At 45.6% G+C, this 25156-nt stretch overlaps 1 protein-coding gene across 1 annotated transcript in view; it reads right to left on the reverse strand.

The window, feature by feature from the left end:
• Positions 1-2207: 2207 nt before the first annotated feature.
• The window catches only part of DMC1 (DNA meiotic recombinase 1), a 534325-nt gene continuing 511376 nt past the window's right edge, over positions 2208-25156 (reverse strand). Inside the window, exons 11-12 of the mRNA XM_073549424.1 lie at positions 17676-17792; positions 2208-2277 (exon numbers count right to left, since the gene is read on the reverse strand). Of these exons, the coding sequence (XP_073405525.1) occupies positions 2208-2277; positions 17676-17792 (187 nt within the window). The remainder of the gene's footprint in view (positions 2278-17675; positions 17793-25156) is intronic.

Here is a 25156-nt window from a genome sequence, read left to right on the forward strand (position 1 = left end):
ATTCTTCTGCCGTTTTATGCACGGAAGCCACTTTGTACTATACAGCATAAATCAATGGGAAAATAAAAAAATGCCTGGACATTTTTTTAAGCGTTTTGCCATTGTTTTTGATGAAAAAAAACCCCACTAGCGGTTTCTTTATTCTTCAGTGGAGTAAAAAAAAATAAAAGAAAAGAAGCAAAACGACAGTAAGGCTGGGATCACACATGCGAGAAACTCAGACGAGTCTCGCTTCTTAATACCCGGCACTCAGGAGCGGAGCGTGTGGCTGCATACAAATACCTGGAGCCGAAAACTGTGCTCCTGAGTGCCGGCGGCAGTGCCGGGTATGCGAGATGTGTCCGAGTTTCTCACATGTGTGATCCCGGCCTAAAAAAAAGTCACAAAAACCATTTGAAAACACTCTTTAAAAACATGGCTGGAAACTAAGCATTTGATACCACTACACTGGAAGCAACCCTCCCCTCCAACTCTGAACGAATGGGTTAATCATATCCAGAGACTAGACGAATTATCTAGCTGGGAAACTCATTCACACAATTCCTCAAAATCTGGCAACCTTGGACTAAAAATTCCCAGAGGCTGAGAACTCCCCTTTCATTGGGAACATCAATCCCCCACTGACCTCTTCCCCAACTCTCCATATTGTTAGCTGCCCGTTATGTGTAATTTTTCCACCTTTCCTGCTGCAGTGGTCTAGCCTGACGCCCTTTATGCTATGCCTTTCCCATCACCTCTCTTGTATCCTTGTAGCTCCTGCTTCCCTTTCTGTCACCCAATGTTGTGATTTATTTTTTCCTGTTTATATACAAGGCCAATAGATACATACATATATGTTACACACTACTAGCTTTGATGGTCCTGCCATTTGCTTTCTCATATGATCAGATTTTTGACTCCACAAAATTATCTAGTCTAGTTATTTTCGCTACCAACGCCTGTTGCCTGATTCTCCCTTTTTTTCTTTTTTTGTTCTTTTTTCAGACTGTAACTTATAGTTACTGTGTAGAGATTACACTGTTTATATTATCCAATTGTTTTATGTCGACGTTTGATGTAACGCAAATACCTTGTACCAACATTAGCACTTGCGTTCAACATGTTGCATCTTCAGTACTATATTGAAACAGTTATCTGTTCAAATGTTTACTGTTAACTTTTAAAAAAATTTTAACTAAAGAATTGTTAAAAAAAATATATGGATGGCAAGGACTATTAGAAAAAAAACGCACAGGTAACGACTGAACAAACCACATACAAGACGCTTGATGAAAAAAGAAACCAAAGTTCCCTGAAATGTCTGCTGCTTTAAAAACTTGACTTATTTATTTTTATGAAGATGAACAGCAATCAAGCACAAATTAACAATTCCTCAATTGTTTAATTCTTGAATATCACCACAGTTTAAAGGCTATATAAGTGATTTATATAGAAAAGCCAACACATTAATATACCAACAAGAGATAACAAAAGAGGCGTTACTCATCAAAAATAAAATCTTTTCTTATTTATTAATCCATAAAGCTTAAAAATGCACTAAACAGCAAGTACTGTTATTTTAAGCCTTTTGTACTAAGAAAAAGAGATTTTAGTTTTCCTGAAAGCCATCTTGATTTTTATCTTTTCTTGAAACAGCAATTTGATGCTAAGCACCACCATATTTTCAGCATATATAAGAAACCTGTGTTATCCTATAGACATTGTTTAGCTATAAGTTAGTGCCACTAGAATGCTTCTATGGACATCATATACATATATATGTATAAATACACACATAAAACAATTACTTTAAATGACAAATAGTATTATCTGACCATGCTCGAGTGCTAACAGAGCATCTTCAGCGAGCTTTAATACTATGTTACAGTCGCCGTAGTTGCATGTCTCGAGGCTGTTCGACAGCTACAACACATGCAGGGATTACCTGTTGTTGATAGGCAATCCATGCATGTGTTGCAGCTGTTGAACATCCATGAGACATGCAACTACGGCGACTGTAACATAGTATTAGAGCATGCTGAAGATGCTCTATTAGCACTCGAGCATGCTTGGATAACACCTTATCCGAGCGTGCTCGCTCATAACTAATGGTAAACCTATTTTGTAAATTAAATCATTGAACCAATTAATAAAAAGCATAAAACATGTCTGCTGTAGATATATAAGCAAATTACTAGAAAACGGAAAGCTGATATATATATCAGGTATCACTCCTTTGCATCATTAATACCACCAGCGGTGATTGCAAATGTGGCTTCATTTTCTGGCATCTCAGGGCTGTCAACAAAAAAGGTAAATATTACTGATATCTTCTAATTTTTCATTTTAGGATTTAACATACTATCAAAATAAAACAGTTTTTTTTTTTAATATTTTTTATCCAATAGGTTTCCAAGGGTTAAAAATAATAATGAGGTTCACTCACTGGCTCCTGCTCTAATGCTGGCTCTCAGATCCTGCTACCAGTGATTGTTCACAGACTGTAATGGTGGCATGGCTACAGCGCACGTGACTGCTATAGCCAATCACTAGGCTCAGCGTCTTATGCCGGCTATACAAGTTACATATTATTTTCTAAGTGAGAAGATGATCAATTTGCTTGATAGATCATATACTTCCTCCTTTCAATGTTGGGGAATGTCTCTTTAAATTGTGCACATTTTCTTAGGCCTCTTTCACACATCTGCGTCTCCAGTACGTGTGGTGACAGCTTTCACACGTACCGGAGACACTTACACACGTAGACCCATTCAAGTGTCAGTTAGCAAAAAACGCTCACACGTCCATTTTTTCCCAGCAGCACGGACCGCAAAATGTCCCATACACATGCACATGGACACTTGTCCGGGGTTTTTTTGCCTTCCTCTGGATCAACATGTTAGGGCAAGTTAGGATAGGATATGGGCTGAACTAGATGGACTTAACGTCTTCCTTCAACCTTAATAACTATGTTAATATGTTACTATGTTACATGCACCCGTGCCTAATAAGCAGCTGTACAGTAAGCGCTGTTCCCCGGCGCCGGGTGCTGAAGACGGCTCTCATCATTCTCCCCTGCTCCGCTGGTGATCAGCCCGAGCAGGGGAGAATGTTGAGATATATTTAACTGATAACAGCGAGAACAGGCAGAGGCTGATGTGACTATTACTCCTATGAGCCAACACCTGCTGCTGCTAATACCAGTGAGAGCAGGTGGCTGCTGATGGGAGTATTCATCACCCGCCGCCTGGGCTATAAATAAATAAAAAACATCCGGTGTGGTTCCCCTGAATTTTCTATGACCAGCTAGGCAAAACTGACAGCTGGGGGCTGCAGCAAGGCTGGTTATCAAGAACAGAGGGGTCCTCATGCTGTTTTTTTAAATTATTTAAATAAATAATTTTAAAAAGTCATAAGGTCCCACCATTTTTAACAACTAGCCTTGCTAAAGCCGACAGCTAGTATTCTCAGGCTGGTAAGGGGCCAAGAATTTTGACCCCCCCAGCCTAAAAATAGCAGTCTGCAGCTGCCCAGAAATGGCACATCTGGCGCTTTGCCCGGCTCTTCCCACTTGCCCTGTAGCGAATGGAAGTGGGGTTCATTTGCGGAGGTTGATGTCACCTTTGTATTGTCTGATGACATCAAGCCCACGGCTTAGTAATCGAGAAGCATTTATAAGAATCCCATCCATTACTAATCCGATAATTATATGGTAAATAAAGACATAGCAAGTACAAAGTACTTTATTTGAAATAAAACAAAATACACTTTTCCATTTTTATTTAAAAATAACAAACACAGTTATACTCACCTAATCCAAATCCAAAGGAAAAAAGAGGGGGTCTCCAGCACCAAAATTAGTGAAAAAAGATAAAACTCACATTTATTAGGAAGGTTTTAAAATCATATTAATAAGCCACCACTAGTGTTGAGCGATACCACCCGATACTGAAAAATATCGTATCGGAATGGATCGGCCGATCTAAAAAAAGTATCGGGTATCGCCGATTCCGATCCCGGAAGTCCCATTCAAGTCAATGGAACAGAAATATCGGAATTAAAAAAAACACTTTCTTTCCCTGTTGGTTAATTCTACATGGAGAAAAACAACTAATAATAATGTATAATGTATTGTGGGAGGTGTAGGAGACATTAAAGCCATAGAGGTTTAGCCCAATCAAATGGAATCGCAGGATTTTTTTTTTTTTAAAGACGTTCGTAGTTACAAAGATATTGACTATGTTAAAGTCTTTAATTTTTTGTCAGATATGTATGTTTCACTACTTCCATGCTCTTCACCTTCTTTTTTACTTCTCCCACACTTTCTCCTTCATCATCTTCTGCAGCAGCAGTATCTTCTTCTTCTTCTTCTTTTATTCTTCTTCTTTTATTCTTCTTTTATTCTTCTTCTTTTCTTCTTCTTTTCTTCTTTTATTCTTCTTCTTTTATTCTTCTTCATATTCTACTTCTTCATCTTCTTCCTATTCTTCTTCATCATATTCTTATTTGTGTCAGGCATTCCTGTAGTTGTTATCTATAAAAGTTTGAAGATTACACCTTCCGTTCAACCTGTCACAAAAGATTTACAACAGGATTCGTCCGTGTTCAGTTTGGCCTGCAGCAGCAGGCCTTTTCCAGTGGCACCACGAGGAGGAACGGACTCACCCCCATACACTGCATAGTCTTCTTCTGCTTATAAATTAGATAATATCATTTGCTCTGATTTTTAGTCTTATGCTTCATGTTCTTCTGCTTTTGGTTTTTATGCTTCTTGGTCTTCTGTCTCTTGTTGTTCTGCATCTTGGTGGTTGTCTTCCTGTTCTTTGTCCTCTTGGTCATCTTCTTCAGGGTCATCTTTTAGGTATTCTTCTGTTTGGTCTTCAGGGTCGTCGTCTTCAGGGTCATTGTCAGGGAGATCCAGAGTGAGAATCAAAAACCATTTCCACAAGCTTGAACTTTGAAAAGTAGCATAAGGTACAAGAAGGCTGAGGAACTGCCGAGAACCAGCTGACGGTACTAGAACCCGGAGGGGCAGCAGAATGAACAAGAGCCAATGGCACAACCGTGGACCAGCTGACGTTGCTGGAACACGGTTACTAAGCAGGAGGTACCTGTGCTCCAAAGCACTACCAAGGACCAGCAGACGTTGCTGGAACCCGGATGGGTAGCAGAAGCTGTAAGAGCAAATGACACTAGCGAGGACCAGCTGACGGTGCTGGAACCCGGATGGGTAGCAGAAGGAACAAGAGCAAATGGGAGAACCGTGGACCAGCTGACGGTGCTGTAACACGGTTTCTAAGCAGGAGGTACCTGTGCTACAAAGCACTACCAAGGACCAGCAGACGTTGCTGGAACTCAGATACCAAGAAGGAGGCACCTAGGCCAAAGGCTCTGCCGAGAACCAGCTGACGGTGCTGGAACCCGGATGGGTAGCAGAAGGTACCCAGGAAAAAAGCAAAGTTGCAAGGCCGTGAGCCGACCGCAGTTACCGAAACCCACAGTCCTACAGGGGGTGCTTGTTGCTTGTCCTATTGGCACTACGTAACCAACCTTTATTACCAGAACCCACATAGGAAGCACCGAAACTGCAGGCACCATAGACTCGGCTAACCCCACCGCAACACGGTAGGACAACGTATTGGTGGCAAAGTGACGTTGACACTACCCAGAAACAGCAGGCGTACTGGAACCAGGCTGGGCAGGAGGGAGTACCCGTGCCAAAGACACTGCCGAGAACCAGCTGACGGTGCTGGAACCCGGAGGGGCAGCAAAAGGAACAAGAGCCAATGGCACAACCGTGGACCAGCTGACGGTGCTGGAACACGGTTTCTAAGCAGGAGGCACCTGTGCTAAAAAGCACTACCAAGGACCAGCAGACGTTACTGGAACTCGGATACCATGAAGGAGGCACCTAGGCCAAAGGATATGCCGAGAACCAGCTGACGGTGCTGGAACCTGGATGGGTAGCAGAAGGTACCCATGAAAAACAAAGTTGCAAGGCCACGAGCCGGCCGCAGCTACCGAAACCCACAGTCCTACAGGGAGTGCTTGTCCTATTGGCACTATGGAACCAGCCTTTGTTACCAGAACCCGCAGCCCACTTAGGAAGCACTGAAACTGCAGGCACCATAGTCTCGGCTAACCCGACCGCAACACGACAGGACAACGTATCAGTGGCAAAGTGACGTCGACACTACCCGGAAACAGCAGGCGTGCTGGAACCAGGCTGGGCAGGAGGGAGTACCCGTGCCAAAGACATTGCCGAGAACCAGCTGATGGTGTTGGAACCCGGAGGGGCAGCAAAAGGAACAAGAGCCAATGGCACAACCGTGGACCAGCTGACGGTGCTGGAACACGGTTTCTAAGCAGGAGGTACCTGTGCTAAAAAGCACTACCAAGGACCAGCAGACGTTGCTGGAACTCAGATACCATGAAGGAGGCACCTAGGCCACAGGCTCTGCCGAGAAACAGCTAACGTTGCTGGAACCCGGCTGGGCAGGAGGGAGTACCCGTGGCAAACACACTTCCGAGCAGCAACATGCAATGTTGAAGCCCAGGGGTCAATCAGGCAGCAGGCTGAGGCCAACTTGGAGCGAGTTTTATAATGGTTGTACACAACTACTGATTGTAACCGTGATCCACTTTGGCCTCTGGCTCTACTGTCCCTAGTATTTCCCCTGGCCTCCAACCACGGCAGTTGCTGCTCTGCAGAGTTGTCTGCACAAGCCACACTTGTTCCTGAGTTACTGGGGCTCAGTCACGTCAGTTGATCCCCTGATGTGTGTCCGGCAAGGTGTCATGCTCTGTCCACCTTCCCACAACTATTAATGGGAATGGGGACAGAGCAGGAGACATTGCCGGACACACATCAGTGGATCAACAGACGTGACTGAGCCCCAGTAACACAGGAACAAGTGTGGATTGTGCAGACGGCACATCAGAGCAGCGACTGGCGGGGTTGGAGGCCAGGTAAAATACTAGAGACAGTACAGCCAGAGGCCTAAGTGGACCACGGTTAAAAGTCAGTAGTAGTGTGATGTTGGAGGCAGCTGTAGACTTTGCCATCCACACAGCAGGGGAACAGCTGGCGTTACTGAACCCCACTAACACAGGAGCGAGTGTTTATATCTGTGCGGACGGCACTTGCAGGCTACAACAGGCTGTGTTGTAGCCCAGGATCAATGCTCCGAGCAGGCTGAGGCCTACTTGGAGCGAGGAGAAAAAGCGTTGTAGTGTGAGTTTCGAGGCAGCTGGAGACTTTGCCGTCCACACAGCAGGGGAACAGCTGGCGTTACTGAACCCCACTAACATACGAGCGAGTGTTTATATCTGTGCGGACGGCACTTCCAGGCTACAACTGGCTGTGTTGTAGCCCAGGGTCAATAGTCCGAGCAGGCTGAGGCCTACTTGGAGCTAGGAGAAAAAGCATTGTAGTGTGAGTTTGGAGGCAGCTGGAGACTTTGCCGTCCACACAGCAGGGGAACAGCTGGCGTTACTGAACCCCACTAACACACGAGCGAGTGTTTATATCTGTGCGGACGGCACTTCCAGGCTACAACTGGCTGTGTTGTAGCCCAGGATGAAGCATGCAGCAGGCGGAGGACAATTTGCAGCTGGTTTTATACAGGTTGTAGACTACTACTGATTGTCACCGTGCTCCACTATGGCCTCCGGCTCCACTGTCTCTAGTATTTCCCCTGGCCAACAACCCCGCCAGTTACAGCTGTGAAGTGGCGTCTGCACAATCCACACTTGTTCCTGTGTAACTGTGGCTCAGTCCCGTCTGTTGATCCCCTGACGTGTGTCTGGCAAGCTCTCCTGCTCAGTCCTCATTCACACTACTAGTAATGTGAATGTGGACAGAGCAGGAGACCTTGCCGGACACACATCAGGGGATCAACTGACAGGAATGAGCCACAGTAACTCAGGAACAAGTGTGGATTGTGCAGACGCCACTTCACAGCTGTAACTGGCGTGGTTGTTGGCCAGGGGAAATACTAGAGACAGTGGAGCCAGAGGCCTAAGTTGACCAAAGTTACAAATCTGTAGTAGTTTGCATGTGGATGGAGCAGGAGACATTGCCTTCTACACAGCAGGGGAACAGCTGGCATTACTGAACCCCACTAACACAGGAGCTAGTGTGTTTTTCTCTGTGAAGACGGCACTTCTGAAAATCAACTGGCGTTGTTGGAGCCCAGGATGAGGCATGTAGCAGGCTGAGGCCTGATGGTGTTGGCATGTGGAGGCAGCAGGAGACTTTGCCGTCTACACAGCAGGGGAACTGCTGGCATTACTGAACCCCACTGACACAGGAGCTAGTGTGTTTTTCTCTGCGAAGACGGCACTTCTGAACACCAGCTGGCGTTGTTGGAGCCCAGGATGAGGCATGGAGCAGGCTGAGGCCTGATGGTGTTGGCATGTGGAGGCAGCAGGAGACTTTGCAGTCTACACAGCAGGGGAACAGCTGGCATTACTGAACCCCACTGACACAGGAGCTAGTGTGTTTTTCTCTGCGGCGACGGCACTTCTGAACACCAACTGGCGTTGTTGGAGCCCAGGATCAAGCATGGAGCAGGCTGAGGCCTGCTGTTTTTTGAATGTGGAGGCAGCAGGAGACATTGCCATCCACATAGCAGGGGAATAGCTGACATTACTGAACCCCACTATCACAGGAGCTACTGTGTTTTTCTCTGTGAAGACGGCACTTCTGAACACCAACTGGCGTTGTTGGAGCCCAGGATGAGGCATGGAGCAGGCTGAGGCCTGATGGTGTTGGCATGTGGAGGCAGCAGGAGACTTTGCCGTCTACACAGCAGGGGAACAGCTGGCATTACTGAACCCCACTGACACAGGAGCTAGTGTGTTTTTCTCTGCAGAGACGGCACTTCTGAACACCAACTGGCGTTGTTGGAGCCCAGGATCAAGCATGGAGCAGGCTGAGGCCTGCTGTTTTTTGAATGTGGAGGCAGCAGGAGACATTGCCGTCCACACAGCAGGGGAACAGCTGACGTTACTGAACCCCACTACCACAGAAGCTAGTGTGTTTTTCTCCGTGAAGACGGCACTTCTGAACACCAACTGGCGTTGTTGGAGCCCAGGATGAGGCATGGAGCAGGCTGAGACCTGCTGTTTTTTGAATGTGGAGGCAGCAGGAGACATTGCCGTCCACACAGCAGGGGAACAGCTGACGTTACTGAACCCCACTACCACAGAAGCTAGTGTGTTTTTCTCCGTGAAGACGGCACTTCTGAACACCAACTGGCGTTGTTGGAGCCCAGGATGAGGCATGGAGCAGGCTGAGGCCTGCTGTTTTTTGAATGTGGAGGCAGCAGGAGACATTGCCGTCCACACAGCAGGGGAACAGCTGACGTTACTGAACCCCACTAACACAGGAGCTAGTGTGCTTTTCTCTGTGAAGACGGCACTTCTGAACACCAATTGGCATTGTTGGAGCCCAGGATGAGGCATGGAGCAGGCTGAGGCCTGATAGTGTTGGCATGTGGAGGCAGCAGGAGACTTTGCCGTCTACACAGCAGGGAAACAGCTGGCATTACTGAACCCCACTAACACAGTAGCTAGTGTGTGTTTCTCTGCGAAGACGGCACTTCTGAACACCAACTGATGTTGTTGGAGCCCAGGATGAGGCATGGAGCTGGCTGAGGCCAACTTGCAGCACGTTTTATAGAGGTAGTAGACTACAACTGATTGTAACCGTGCTCAAATATGGCCTCCGGCTCCACTGTCTCTAGTATTTCCCCTGGCCTCCAACCCCACCAGTGACAGCTCTGAAGTGGCGTCAGCACAATCCACACTTGTTCCTGTGTTACTTGGGCTCAGTCCCGTCAGTTGATCCCCTGATGTGTGTCCGGCAAGGTCTCCTGCTCTGTCCTCATTCACACTACTAGTAATGGGAATGTGGACAGAGCAGGAGACCTTGCCGGACACACATCAGGGGATCAACTGATGTGACTGAGGCCAAGTAACACTGGAACAAGTGTGGATTATGCAGACGCCACTTAAGAGCTGTCACTGGCGGGGTTGGAGGCCAGGGGAAATACTAGAGACAGTGGAGCCAGAGGCCTAAGTGGAGCAGGGTTAAAAATCAGTAGTAGTTTGAATGTGGATGGAGCAGGAGACTTTGCCGTCCACACAGCAGGGGAGCAGCTGGCGTTACTGAACCCCACTAACACAGGAGCTAGTGTTTTTCTCTGTGCAGACGACACATCTGAGCGACAACTGGCTGTGTTGAAGCCCAGGGATTATAGTTCAGGTGGTAGAAACATGAACACAACAGGAGACCCGGATACAGTTGCCAACCAATTATTTAGTCGGGAAGAGGACTGGCAAATTCTAGGGAGATCCAGGCCTTGTTCATTTTCAGAAAAGTAAGCCGGTTGACGTTATCGGAAGAAAGTCGCGTGCGACGGTCTGTTAGTACACCACCTGCGGCACTAAAGACGCGTTCCGATAATACACTGGCAGCAGGGCAAGCCAGCACCTCCAATGCATACTGGCTAAGCTCTGGCCATGTATCCAGCTTAGAGACCCAAAATTTGAAGGGGGAAGAGCCATCTGGGAGTACACTCACAGGGCAAGACATGTAGTCTGTCACCATCTGACGGAAACTTTGCCTCCTGCTGACTGGAGCCGTCAGTGATGGTGTAGACAATTGTGACGGACACACAAAACTTTGCCACATTTGGGCCATAGTGGTCTTGCCTTGTGCTGAGGCGCTGCCTCTGCTCCCTCTTTGTGCCGAGTTTCCTCCACTGGGTCGACGCACAGAGGTGCTTTGTAAAGCACTAGCACCACTGCTGTTGGGTTTAATGGAAAACATGATGGACTGCACCAATGTGCCTTGGTACTCCCGCAGTTTATGCTCCCGGTTCAACGTTGGTATGAGGGTTTGCAAGTTGTCCCGGTATCGAGGATCTAGGAGGGTGTACACCCAATAATCAGCCGCGTAGAGAATGTGGGCGATGCGGCGGTCGTTTCTCAGGCACTGCAGCATGAATTCAACCATGTGCTGCAGACTCCCAACTGCCAAAGAACTGCTCTCCCCTGCTTGAGACGTGATCTCTGCCTACTCTGCATCACCCCACCCTCGCTGTACATACTGACTAGAGCTTTGTGTACCTCCCTCCTGTGGAGAGATGTCTTCCTCCTCCATCGACTCCTCCTCATCCTTCTCACAAAGTGTCCCCTGCCTAGGCCTTTGTGAGGAAGCACGTAGCGCAGACTGTCCAGAAGCAGATGGCATTTGGGACTCCTCATCCTCCACCTCTTCCAAAACCTCATCCCTTAGTGCTGGCAGTGTTTTTTGAAGCATGCAGATAAGGGAGACAGTCATGCTGACTAGTGCATCATCTGCACTCGCCATCCGTGTGGAATCATCGAAGGCACGCAAAACGAAGCAGATGTCCTTCATAGAGGCCCACTCAGTGGTGCTTAAGTGTGACCGGCGCACATTGCGACTTGTTTGCGCCTGATGCAGCTGGTACTCCATGACTGCTGCCTGCTGCTCACACAACCGCTCCAACATATGTAACGTTGAATTCCACCTGGTGGGTAAGTCACATATGATGCGATGTTCCGGAAGGCTTAATCGGCGCTGCAGAGCAGCAAGGCGCGATCTTGCCGTGCTGGAACGACGCAAGTGAGCGCACTCTATGCGGACCTTGTGCAGCAGTGCATCAAGATCCGGATAGTCCCTCAGAAAGCTCTGCACGACCAAGTTGAGCACATGTGCCAGACATGGGATGTGAGTGAGGTTGCCAAGGCCAAGAGCTGCCACCAGATTTCGGCCATTGTCACACACTACCAAGCCCGGCTGGAGATTCGCTGGCAGAAACCACACGTCGCTCTTCTGCTTGATGATATTCCAGAGCTCCTGCGCTGTGTGGCTTCGATTCCCCAATGAAATTAATTTCAGTATGGCCTGTTGACGTTTGGCCATGGCTGTGCTCATATTGGTCGTAACAGGCTCCTGCTGCGCTGTTTCAGAGGAACTGGAGTAGGAGGAGGAGTCAATGTGTACAGACTGGATTCCTGCAATCCGTGGAGTTGGCAGAACACGTAGAGCGCCACTCTCAAGATCTGTACCCGGCTCCACAACATTGACCCAATGGGAAGTGAGGGAAAGGTATCGTCCCTGTCCATGGTCACTGGTCCACGCATCGGTGGTCAGGTGGACCTTGCTACTGACGGAGCTTAGTAGCGCATGTTTTATGTTTGCCTCCACATGTTTCTGCAGGGCAGGGACGGCTCGCCTGCTGAAATAAAAGCGGTTGGGCACAGTGTATTGTGGGACTGCCAATGCCATGAAGTCCCGGAAGGTGTCAGTCTCCACCAGCCTGAATGACAGCATTTCAAGGACCAGTAGTTTGGCAATGCCAGCATTCAGAGCCTGTGCTCGGGGATGGTTTGCCGAGTATGGCCGCCTTTTCTCCCATGCCTGTGTTACCGATTGCTGCCGAGTGGCCTGGGAGTGTGAGAATGACTTGGAACGTGGTGCTGTGGGTGGAATGTCACAGGGTCTCTGGACAACAGTGCCAGAGGTTCTTCCTTGGCGATCCTGTGAGGAAGCCGAACCAGCTGTGTGTGAGCTAGAGGAAGAGGCCCCAACACGAGCTGAAGAGGTGGTAGGTAGTGCTGTACGTTGGCCTACGTCTTCAGTGTGTCTGTGTAACTCCAGCTCATGCTTGATCTGCACATGTTTCCACATATTAGTGGTATTGAGGTTGCTGACATTTTTCCCTCTTTTGACTCTCTGATGACACAGCTTGCATTTGACAAAGCAAATGTCATCTGCAACTGTGTCAAAAAAGGACCACGCACTGCAAGTCTTGGGTGCGTCTTTTTTGCCTTTTGAAAGTGGAATGCTCCTAACGGGTGCCGAAGTGGAGGCTACAGGCAACCAAGTCTGCCCCTCCCTCTCCCTCCGGTTTTTGCCGTTCGGGGAATCTCTTCCTCAGAACTGCTCCCACCACCTTCCTGTTCCTCACGCCATGATGGGTCAAGGACCTCATCATCTACACTCCCCTCTTCAAACACCTGCTTCTCCTGGGTTGTCTCACCAGCACCGTACGCAACAGAAAGTGGTAACTGAGTCTCATCATCATCTCATGCGTACTGAGGTGTGCTGACCATAGGCACTGGCCCACCCGCCTCTTCAGATTCAGAGGGACAAAGAAGTTGCGCATCACTGCATACTCCCTCTTCCTCACATTCTGGAATGCTGCTTGGCTGGCCCCCTCTTTCCAAACCAACAGATTCCGAGAACAGAAGTAGAGACTGTGATGGCTCCTGTCCAGGGCTCTCTGACTGTCTAGGCATTTTGGCAGGTGGTGAAGAGACAGATGGTTGCTCTTCGGTGCTCTGGCCCTGAGAGGATGTGGAAGTAATTGAAGTCGATGCGTTAGCTGCCATCCATCCAACAACGGCTTCAATTTGTTCCTCCTGCAGCAGTGGGGTACGGTGAGGTCCTACAAAGCTGCGCATAAAGGACTGTTGCCTGCTAAAACTGGAGGATGCTGACTCACTGGTACCAACAGCAGGCACAGAATCCCCACATCCTCTCCCTGCAGAATCCCCACATCCTCTCCCTGCAGAATCCCCACGTCCTCTCCCTGCTGAAACTCCACGCCCACGGCCATGTGCCTTACTCCCTGCCTTCTTCATCTTGCTAGACTGAGAAAGATAGGCAGAAAAGTACAAAGGGGGGCCTTAGTGTGCTTATTCCTGAACAGCTGGTTACAGGTATAAGAAACACTAATTTTATGAAGTGTGTGTGCCGACTACACTTTAATGGGAGCTAATGTGGCCTACACAACTTTCAAATGTAGTGTTTGGTGAACTTTGTTGTTTTTTTTGGGGGGCAAAAAAACTAAAAGGATGTGACCAAAGATTTGAAAGTCAGAGTATCACCAACTTTCTGGAGCTATTACAATGCAGGCAGGTAACCTACAATGCAAAAGATGAGGCTCCAAAAAAATTGGGTAATACTAAACTGGCTGCAGCTGAAGGGCACAAGCCAGAAAAAAGGCCCCTCTATCTACTCCTATATAGTGTTTGCAACCAACCAATGTAGATGGATATGGATGGATGCACACTAATAGGAGAAGAAAAAATGAGCTGCAATTAAAGAAATATATGTGTGAGGCAGTGACGCACGCTGAGCAGCCTACAACCAGATGTAGCTGCAGGACACACTACTCAGCGTGAGCTGCACTCACACACAGTCAGAGACCTCTCAGACAGCCGTGAACAGTGCAGCTAAGTGGGCACTAGCACTGACAGGCTGCAGAAAGGCTCCGCTGTGTACTCCTAGAGTGTTTGCAACCACCGTATATGGATACGGATGGATGCACACTAATAGGAGAAAAAATGAGCTGCAATAAAAGAAAAATGTGTGAGGCAGTGACACGCTGAGCGGCCTACAACCAGACGTAGCAGAAGGACACACTACTCAGCGTGAGCTGCACTCACACACAGTCAGAGACCTCTCAGACAGCCGTGAACAGTGCAGCTAAGTTGGCACTAGCACTGAAAGGCTGCAGAAAGGCTCCGCTGTCTACTACTAGTGTTTGCAACCAACGTATATGGATACGGATGGAAGCACACTAGATAGAATTTTTGAAAAATAAGCAGCTCAAAAACAAAAAGATGTATGAGGCAGCAGTGAGGCACGCTGGGCGGCCTACAACCAGACGTGGCTGCAGGACCCACTCCACAGCGTGAGCTGCACTCACACAGCCCTTGCAGACAGCTGTGAACACTGCTGCTTAGGGAAAAGCAAGCTACAGCTAATTCTAACTGTCCCTTACAGTCTTCAACAGCAGCCTGTCCCTAACTGAATTCACAGCAGAGTGACCAGAAATGGCGGCGGCAGTGGCTTTTATAGTGCATCATGACATCATTTCAGCAGCCAATCACAGCCATGCCAATAGTTAACATGCCTACATGCCTAACAGGATGTGCCCACACTTCTGAGGAATCCCATTGGCTGAATCAAAGCGAGCGGGCTGATAGCATTATGGGAACTTCCGATTCCGGTATCCGATATGAAAAAAGTATCGGAAGTCAGTATCGGAATTCCGATACAGCTAATATCGCCCGATACCCGATACTTGCGGTATCGGAAAGCTCAACACTAGACCTCAGCACTGTGGGAAAATACACTGAGTTCACCGCAGATCAATGTGAGAATTTCTTACCAAATACTCAACATGTGAATGTGGCCATATTCTCATCTTCAGGGGGATGAAACATGCCATTTTTCCTGACAGAGCTGTACAGAATCTCAGAATCTACAAAATGTTATGAATTTCAGATTAGTTAAGAGACTGTCTGCTTAAGGCCGATTTCACATGTCAGTGGCTCCGGTACGTGTAGTGACAGTTTCCTCACGTACCAGAGACACTGACACACGTAGACACATTAAAATGAATGTGTCTCTGCACATGCCAGCTTGTTTTCACGGACACACGACATGTCAGGTCCGCAAAACGTGCTGAACACGGCACACGGAGAACAGTTCACACTGTCCTCCGTGTACAGGGACGGCCGCTGGGGAAGAAGCGCTACTGTAAGCGTTGCTCCCCGGCGACTGGTGCTGAACGCGGCTGTCATTCTTCTCTCCTGTTCTGCCGGCAACAGCGAGCAGGAGAGAAGAATGAATGAAAACCCGACATGGGGTCTCCCTCTGTTTGTGAACCAACCCAGCAAAACTCACAGCTGGGGGCTGCTATTCTCAGGCTGGTAAGGGGCCCCCCCAGCCTAAAAACAGCAGCCACACCTGCCCAGAAAAGGTGTATCTATTAGATGTGACTATTCTGGAGCTTTATTGGGTTCTTCCCACTTGCCCTGTAGTGGTGGCAAGTGGGGTCATAAGGGGTTAATGTCACCTTTCTATTGCAAGGTGACATTAAGCTCGGATTAGTAATGGAGAGGTGTCAATAAGACACCTATCATTTACTAATCCTAGAGTTATTCAAGGGTTAAATAGACACACACACAATAAGAACAAAGTTTTTTAATGAAAGAATACACTACACACAGTGTTTAAGGCTGTGTGCCCACGTTGCGCTTTTTCAATCGTTTCCGCAGCGTTTGTGCCAGCTCAGACGCTGCAGAAACGCTTAAAAGAAGCTTCACATTAAATTGCACGCGTTTTTGGCTTTTTGTGCCAATGCATGCGTTTCTAAATGCTCAGGAATCGCTAAGCTGCTCATTAATTTCCGCATTGCTGAGCGTTTTTAGCCTTTTCCAATGTTCCCAGAAAACGCGCGGAAAAAAACGCGTCAAAAACGCACATCTTTTGTGCAAAAAACGCGCAAGAAACGTGCGGAAATAAAACGTGCGTTTTCTGGGAAGGGGATCAGTTTCCTGAGCGTTTAAAAACGCTAACGTGGGCACATAGCCTAAAGCTTTATTATACTCCTAATTCCATATCGACGCCATCGTTCTCCTGTAAAAAAATTATAAAATAATAAACCAACAATATCCATACCTGTCCAGCGTTCAGTCATGTCCCACGGCGTAAATCCATCTCGGGGGTTAATCAGTTTACAGCCGGAGCGCTGCTAATGCTCCGACTGTAAACTACTTGGGAATGAAGGGGTAGCAGCGCGCACAGGCTCTGTGACGTCACCGCTAGTTACTGAGCATGCTCTGGCTGCTTCTATTCATTCCCCAGTAGTTTACAGTCAGAGCGGTCGCATTAACAGGTGACATTAACCCCTTATGACCCCACTTGCCACCGCTACAGGGTAAGTGGGAAGAACCCGACAAAGCTCCAGAATAGGCGCATCTAATAGATGTGCCTTTTCTGGCCTGCTGCGGGCTGCTGTTTTCAGGCTGAGGTGCCAAGATCAATGGCCCCTTACCAGCCTGAGAATAGCAGCCCCCAGCTGTGAGTTTTGCCAGGTTGGTCCACAAACAGAGGGGGACCCCATGTCTGGTTTTCATTCTTTCTTTCTCTCCTGCTCGCTGTTGCTGGCAGAGCAGGAGAGAAAAATGACAGCCGCGATCAGCACCAGCTGCAGGGGAACAGCGCATACTGTAGCGCTTCTTCCCCGGCGGCCGTCCGTGTGGTCTTGATGCGGCACACGTGCGGCACACGTGCGGCACACGGTTGCCACACGGATGTACCACGTATCCACACAGACACACGGATAGCTCCGGTACCGTTTTTTGTCTAAAAGGTTGCGAAGCACCAGTGGTATCCAATTGTGCAAAGGATCTGACAGCGAGTATGGTTCCCATATGTAATCAGATGTGGTGGATTAATAAGCTAAGTTACCACAGTGAGAATTTTTGGTGTTATTTTCACAACACTTGTATTCCAGAAACAGCAAAGTGGATGAGATTTATGTAAATCTCACGCCCACTCTGGTTATATTTAATGCTATAGAAATTAACCTCTGGTGTGTTTTTGAAATCTGTAGCATGTTGCGTTAAATACATGTCTTAACTGCGGATTTTCCCTGTTGAGTTGAATGAGATGCAGAAAATCCACAGATAAAAATTGCATATTTGTTTTCGTTTGTTTCGCCAGCGGAAACACAGTAAAAACTCATTTAATCCGCACATGTAAAACATAGAAGTCATACCAGAAAACTTGACATCTAAATGAGAACTTGGACACATGGGCACAGAGATGTAAAAAAAAGCCATGTGAACATCTTTGACATCACCTGTCATAAATTTTAGCAATACGCAGCTCGCCTCTTCCTTTTCTTAAGCTGATTCTTGTTGTTGAAGCATGTGCAAGTATATGGCCTCCAATAGGTTTTTTGGGATCTGCTTGAAAACTAGAGCAAAACAAGTTTTTGACGGCTAAATATGAGCAAACAATTTATATGTTAAACAATTATTATTATTACCATTCAAAAAGTTATCATGGTCTTTAGAGTGTTGTATATTTCATAGGATATCACGCACATATTATACAGTCATGGCCAAAAGTATTGACACCCCTGCAATTCTGTCAGATAATACTCAGTTTCTTCCTGAAAATGATTGCAAACACAAATTCTTTGGTATTATTATCTTCATTTAATTTGTCTTAAATGAAAAAACACAAAAAGAATTGTCCTAAAGCCAAATTGGATATAATTCCACACCAAACATAAAAAAGAGGGTGGACAAAAGTATTGGCACTGTTCGAAAAATCATGTGATGCTTCTCTAATTTGTGTAATTAACAGCACCTATAAGTTACCTGTGGCACCTAACAGGTGTTGGCAATAACTAAATCACAATTGCAGCCAGTTGACATGGATTAAAGTTGACTCAACCTCTGTCCTGTGTCCTTGTGTGTACCACATTGAGCACGGAGAAAAGAAAGAAGACCAAAGAATTGTCTGAGGACTTGAGAAACCAAATTGTGAGGAAGTATGAGCAATCTCAAGGCTACAAGTCCATCTCCAAAGATCTGAATGTTACTGTGTCTACCGTGCGCAGTGTCATCAAGAAGTTTAAAGCCCATGGCACTGTGGCTAACCTCCCTAGATGTGGCCGGAAAAGAAAAATTGACAAGAGATTTCAACGCAAGATTGTGCGGATGTTGGATAAAGAACCTCCACTAACATCCAAACAAGTTCAAGCTGCCCTGCAGTCCGAGGGTACAACGGTGTCGACCCGTACTATCCGTCGGCATCTGAATGAAAAGGGACTGTATGGTAGGAGACCCAGGAAGACTCCACTTCTTACCCCGAGACATAAAAAAGCCAGGCTGGAGTTTGCCAAAACTTACCTGAAAAAGCCTAAAACATTTTGGAAGAATGTTCTCTGGTCAGATGAGACAAAAGTAGAGCTTTTAGGGCAAAAGCATCAACATAGAGTTTACAGGAGAAAAAAGAGGCATTCAAAGAAAAGTACACGGTCCCTACAGTCAAACATGGCGGAGGTTCCCTGATGTTTTGGGGTTGCTTTGCTGCCTCTGGCACTGGACTGCTTGACCGTGTGCATGGCATTATGAAGTCAGAAGACTACCAACAAATTTTGCAGCATAATGTAGGGCCCAGTGTGAGAAAGCTGGGTCTACCTCAGAGGTCATGGGTCTTCCAGCAGGACAATAACCCAAAACACACTTCAAAAAGCACTAGAAAATGGTTTGAGAGAAAGCACTGGAGACTTCTAAGGTGGCCAGCAATGAGTCCAGACCTGAATCCCATAGACCACCTGTGGAGAGATCTAAAAATGGCAGTTTGGAGAAGGCACCCTTCAAATATCAAGGACCTGGAGTAGTTTACCAAAGAAGAATGGTCTAAAATTCCAGCAGAGCATTGTAAGAAACTCATTGATGGTTACCAGAAGCGGTTGGTCGCAGTTATTTTGGCTAAAGGTTGTGCAACCAAGTACTAGGCTGAGGGTGCCAATACTTTTGTCCGGCCCATTTTTGGAGTTTTGAGTGAAATGATCAATGATTTGCTTTTTGCTTCATTCTCTTTTGTGTTTTTTCATTTAAGACAAATTAAATGAAGATAATAATACCAAAGAATTTGTGTTTGCAATCATTTTCAGGAAGAAACTGAATATTATCTGACAGAATTGCAGGGGTGTCAATACTTTTGGCCATGACTGTACATAGCATGGAGGGGGTGGATTAGACACAGAAGATTCCAAATGACCTAAGAGGAATAAAGAGCCAGAACTGAAAATCTAGTGACATCTTTTCCAACAGAATCATTGGAACAAGTATCAAGTATGTATCTCATTATTACTCCTGGAACAGCCACATTATCTTTTACCCATACAATTGATGGACAATCAGAAAATGTGTTCATTGCAGTTCATGTAATGGATGCGTCCTATACATTTTCAGGTAGTGACGAGTGTCTGGAGGAATATATGCAATAGGAAGAATTTATGAAGCATTTTACACCAAATTTTTGCACAAAAAAATTGCAATTTTATCACATTTTACAATGCTCTCAACACTATTCAAAAGTGGGTGTGCTTATGTAAGGATATGGACATATTGCCAACGTTTCTCCTTGAAGGGACAACTTTCAATGTTGAAATGTGTTATGTGGTGTAATATGAGATGTTATGTAATAAGCGTTATTCATATGTAATGTGAATTGTAGTGTGCGTTAGATATCTGTAGTTTCACTAAAGGAACAGTTAGAGTTAATGTTTGGGACTAGCCCAGAATAGAACGGGCTATGTGGGAAAACAGTGAGGAGCTTTCTGATAGAGTAGAGTTAGATAGGGCCTGGAGTGCATAGTGAGCAGGCCTGAAGGTCCATGGTGAACAGCGCCACATTTTGGGGTGACCCTAAGTGAGAGGAGACTGAAGAAAAGCGACAGCGAGATCCAAATAAGAAGAGACTAGGAAACAGAGTGGCCTTCCGGAGACAGGTCCTTGGGGAGGACACCTAGCCACGAGAACCTGAGCTTATAACGCTGGAAGGTATTTAAGCAGAACTGAGTATATGCGACTAGTGAAGGGTCCCAAGTGGGAGTTTTAGGGCACCAGAAGTGGAAAGAATATGCTGAACCTCAGAACACGTAGATTACACTTGTTGATCAGGATTGTAGTGTTAAAGCTGGGTTGTAATAAAGTAGGGAGAAACAGTGAACATAGATATTTCTGGAGAAAACTACTGAGGAAGAAAACTGTGTGGAAAATGCTACAAGTTGCAAAGGGAACGTTCATAAGAGTGTGTGCCCACTATGCCTTGTGTATAATCCTCATCAACTTGCCGTTCAGCAAAGAGTTTATTTTTGAATGGTGGTCTCCCTCAATGTACTGTGAAACATCTGGTCGTGCCAAACCAGCAATATCAGTCACATGTGGCTGCACAGGCGTAATGCCCTCACAGGAGAAGTCTACATATGCCACCAGGCCCTCCACTTTCATGTAACTTACCAGGGCGGCACAGATGGGTGCCTTGCCCACAGCTACCACCCCACGCCACGTTACAGGTATCTATGCAAATTAGAATTTAGCCAAATGTATAAATTGTGATTTTCTAAAAAGTTGAAAAAAAAGGGGCAAATACAGTCTAGTAACGGGGTGACATAAAAAGAGGAGTGACATTTGTAGACAAAAGTTTTATTATCTTAAGATGTTTCACATTTATCAAACATAGTACAACACTGCTAAATTTTGTACAAATGCAGCTATAAACAAGACTAACTTTAAAAAACCTTATGCTAAATACCCCCAAAATGTTTATATACTTGCAGGGTTTATTCTGTTGTAATACACTATATGGAAAAAAGTATTGGAACACACCTGTAAAATAACGACTTCATGGTTTTAATTCAGTCCTATTGTCTCGTGTCTTTAGGAGTCTTTCAAACATCAGTGCTTCTTCTTGTTTGCAAAGCAGTTTGAGTTTAACCCCTTTACCCCCAAAGGTGGTTTGCATATTAATGACCAGGCCAATTTTTACAATTCTGACCACTGTCCCTTTATGAGGTAATAACTATGGAATGCTTCCATGGATCCTGGTGATTCTGACAATGTTTTCTCGTGACATATTGTACTTCATGATAGTGGTAAAATTTCTTTGATATGATTTCACAATATTCCAACTTTGAATTTTAAATCACAGAGATATGTCACACAAAATACTTAATAAGTAACATTTCCCACATGTCTACTTTACATCATCACAATTTTGGAACCAAATTTGTTTTTGTTAGGAAGTTATAAGGTTTAAACCATTTTTTAGGGACCACATCACATTTGAATTCAGATCCAATACTTCAGATCCAATTTGTTTTATTTTACCAAGGGTAACAGGAGAAATTGGACCCCAAAAGTTGTGGTACAATTTGTACTGAGTGCGATGATAATCCATATATATGCAGATAAACCAATGTTTGGGCGCATGGCAGAGCTCGGAAGGGTAGGAGCGCCATTTGACTTTTCAATGCAAAATTGGCTGGAATTGAGATCGGACGCCATGTCGCGTTTGGAGAGCCCCTGATGTGCCTAAACAATGGAAACCCCCCACAAGTGACACCATTTTGGAAAGTAGGCCCCCTAAGGAACTTATCTAGATATGTGGTGAGCACTTTGAACCCCTAAGTGCTTCATAGAAGTATATATAGGGCCGTAAAATAAAAAATCATATTTTTTTACAAACATGATCTTTACGCCCCCAATTTTTTTATTTTCCCAAGGGTAACAGGAGAAATTGGACCCCAAAAGTTGTTGTGCAATTTGTGCTGAGTATGCTGATACCATTTATCTGGGGGTAAACCACTGTTTGGGCGCATAGCAGAGCTCGGAAGGGAAGAAGCGACATTTGCCTTTTCAATGCAAAATTGGCTGGAATTGACATTAAACGCCAAGTCACGTTTGGAGAGCCGCTGATGTGCCTAAACAGTGGAAACCCCCCAATTCTAACTCTAACACTAACCCCAACACACCCCATAACCCTAATCCCAACCCTAACCATAATCCTAATACTAACTTTAGCCCCAACCCTAACCTTAGCTTTAGCCCCAACCCTAACCCTAACTTTAGCCCCAACCCTAACCCTAACCACAACCCTAACCCTAATGAGAAAATGGAAATAATACTATTTTATTTTAGTATTTTTCCTTAACTAAGGGGATGATAAAGGGTGGTTTGATTTACTATTTATAGCAGGTTTTTATGTTTGGCAGCTGTCACACACTAAAATACACTTTTTATTGCAAAAAACAGATTTTGCATAAAATAGATTTTGCATCACCACATTTTGAGAGTTATAATTTTTCCATATTTTGGCCCACAGAGTCATGTGAGGTCTTGTTTTTTGCGGGCCGAGTTGATGTTTTTATTTGTATCATTTTAGGGCACATGACATTTTTTGATTGCTTTTTATTCCGATTTTTGGGAGGCAGAATGACCAAAAACTAGCAATTCATGAATTTCTTTCTTTTGGGAGGGGGGCATTTATACCGTTCCGCGTGTGGTAAAATTGATAAAGCAGTTTTATTCTTTGGGTCAGTATGATGACACAAATACCTCATTTATATAATTTTTTTATGTTTTGGCACTTTTATACAATAAAAACTATTTTATATAAAAAATAATTATTTTTGCATCGGTTTATTCTGAGAGCTATAACTTTTTTATTTTTCCGGTGATGGAGCTATATTGTGGCTTGTTTTTTGTGGGACAGGATGATGTTTTCAGCGGTATCACGTTTATTTATATCCGTCTTTTTGATTGCGTGTTATTCCACTTTTTGTTCGGTGGTATGGTGATAACGCATTGTATTTTTGCCTTTTTTTTAAATGGTGTTCACTAAAGGGGTTAACTAGTGGGACAGTTTTATAGGTCAGGTTGTTACGTGTTGTGAATTCTCTTGCTCGGAGTTCTGAACCGAAGCTCCCTCTGGTGGTTGCTGAGAGTAGTGGAGCTGGCCAGGTGGATGCAAGTTCCCCACCTGATGACGTTAATTGGAAACCTGGGATTACTGGCTGGGAGCATATAATTGAGCTGGCTGCTCTTGGAGGTTGCTGGTGATTTCCTCTGTGTGCATTTGGAGTTCTTTTGTCCCCTGCCTGATCTGCATGGTTCAGCTAAGTGATTCTTTTGCTAATCCTTTGCATCTAATCTGGTTGTGTCTTTTTTTTGCTTTCTGTTTTGCTGCTAGGGTTCAGCGTGCTCCCTGCTGGGGGCAGGGCTGGGCCCTGCTCCATATGTTGCAGCTTGTTCAGTCCCATGTTATGTTAGTATCTTTTTGCTTGCTGCCAGTTTATACCAGAGTGCTGATCTAGCGGGGGTGAGGTCTTGTGACCTCAGGTTTTTTGTATATCAGAAGTGTTGGACTTTTTCAGGGATTTGTGCATGATTGCAGACAGTATCTTTTCTGGCCTGTCCTGTCTAGACAGCTTGGCCCCCACCGTTTGCTCAGTCTGTTCTCTGCCTGTGTTTGTGTCTCATCTTGTCTCACTGACAATATATGTTTGGGGGCTGTCTATTCCTTTGGGGATCTGCTCTGGGGCAGTTTAGATTTCATCTTTCTGTCTTTAGGCTTAGTTAGTCTTCTGGCTGTGACGAAGCATCTAGGGCATCGTAGGAATGCTCCACGGCTACTGCTAGGTGTGTGGATAGGCTCAGGGGTCTGCAATCCGCTTAATTACCAACCTCTCTGGTCTTCTGGTGGCTTAGCCTGTTCCTGCCATCATCCTCAGTGACCCATTCATAACAGAATCACTGCAGACTCTAGGGTACTCAAAAGAAAGAAAGAATTGTAAAAAAAAAAAAAAAAAAAAGGTGTCAGAATTTTTTTATACATTTTTTCCTCTTTTTCTCTGGAGCCGTAGGAGGGTTTTTTCTTTAATGGAGACTAAGCAATTGTCCGATCTTGTTGAGCAGCTCGCTGCATAAGTGTGGGGAATTTCTGCCTATTTTGCTCAGTCATCTGCTGTAGAACCAAAGATCCCTACTCCTGATGTGTTTTTGGGGGACCGGTCAAAATTTTTGAATTTCAAGAATATCTGTAAACTATTTCTTGCTTTGAAGCCTAATTCATCGGGGAGCTCGGTGCAGCAGGATAAAATTGTCATCTCCCTGCTGCGCGGTGATCCCCAGGATTGGGCTTTTTCTCTGACATCTGGAGATCCTATTCTGGGTAATGTGGATGTGTTTTTTCAGGCCCTGGGGTTGTTGTATGATGAACCTAATGCTATTGATCAAGCTGAGAAGACCTTATTGGCATTGAACCAGGGTCAAGATGCTGCGGAGTTATACTGCCAGAAGTTCCGAAAGTGGGAGGTCCTTACTAAATGAAATGATGATGCCCTAGCAGCTCTCTTTTGGAAAGGTCTAGCGGAAACCGTAAAAATGTTATGGTGGGATTTCCTGTCCCCTCTGGTCTTAACGACTTCATGTCATTAGCCATTCAAATTGATCTACGTTTACGTGAACATAAAAGTACGCGAGAGGCGGTGCTGCCTTTTGAACAAACTTCTGAACCCATGCAATGTGATAGGGTTTTGTCTAGGGCGCAACGTCAAGAGTTCAGAAGGCATAATAAGTTATGCTTCTTTTGTGGGGACGCCTCTCATTTTATTTCTGTCTGCCCTAAACGAGAAAAACGTTTTGCTCACGCATTTGCGGTGGGCAGTGTACAGCCTAAGTTCCTGTTGGCAGTTACCTTGATCTGCTCCTTGTCTACTTTTTCTGCTAAGGCCTTTGTTGATTCAGGAGCAGCTTTGAA

Source organism: Dendrobates tinctorius, unplaced genomic scaffold, assembly GCF_039654945.1.
Source record: "Dendrobates tinctorius isolate UK_male_01 unplaced genomic scaffold, ASM3965494v1 ptg000159l, whole genome shotgun sequence".
NCBI lineage: Eukaryota > Metazoa > Chordata > Amphibia > Anura > Dendrobatidae > Dendrobates > Dendrobates tinctorius.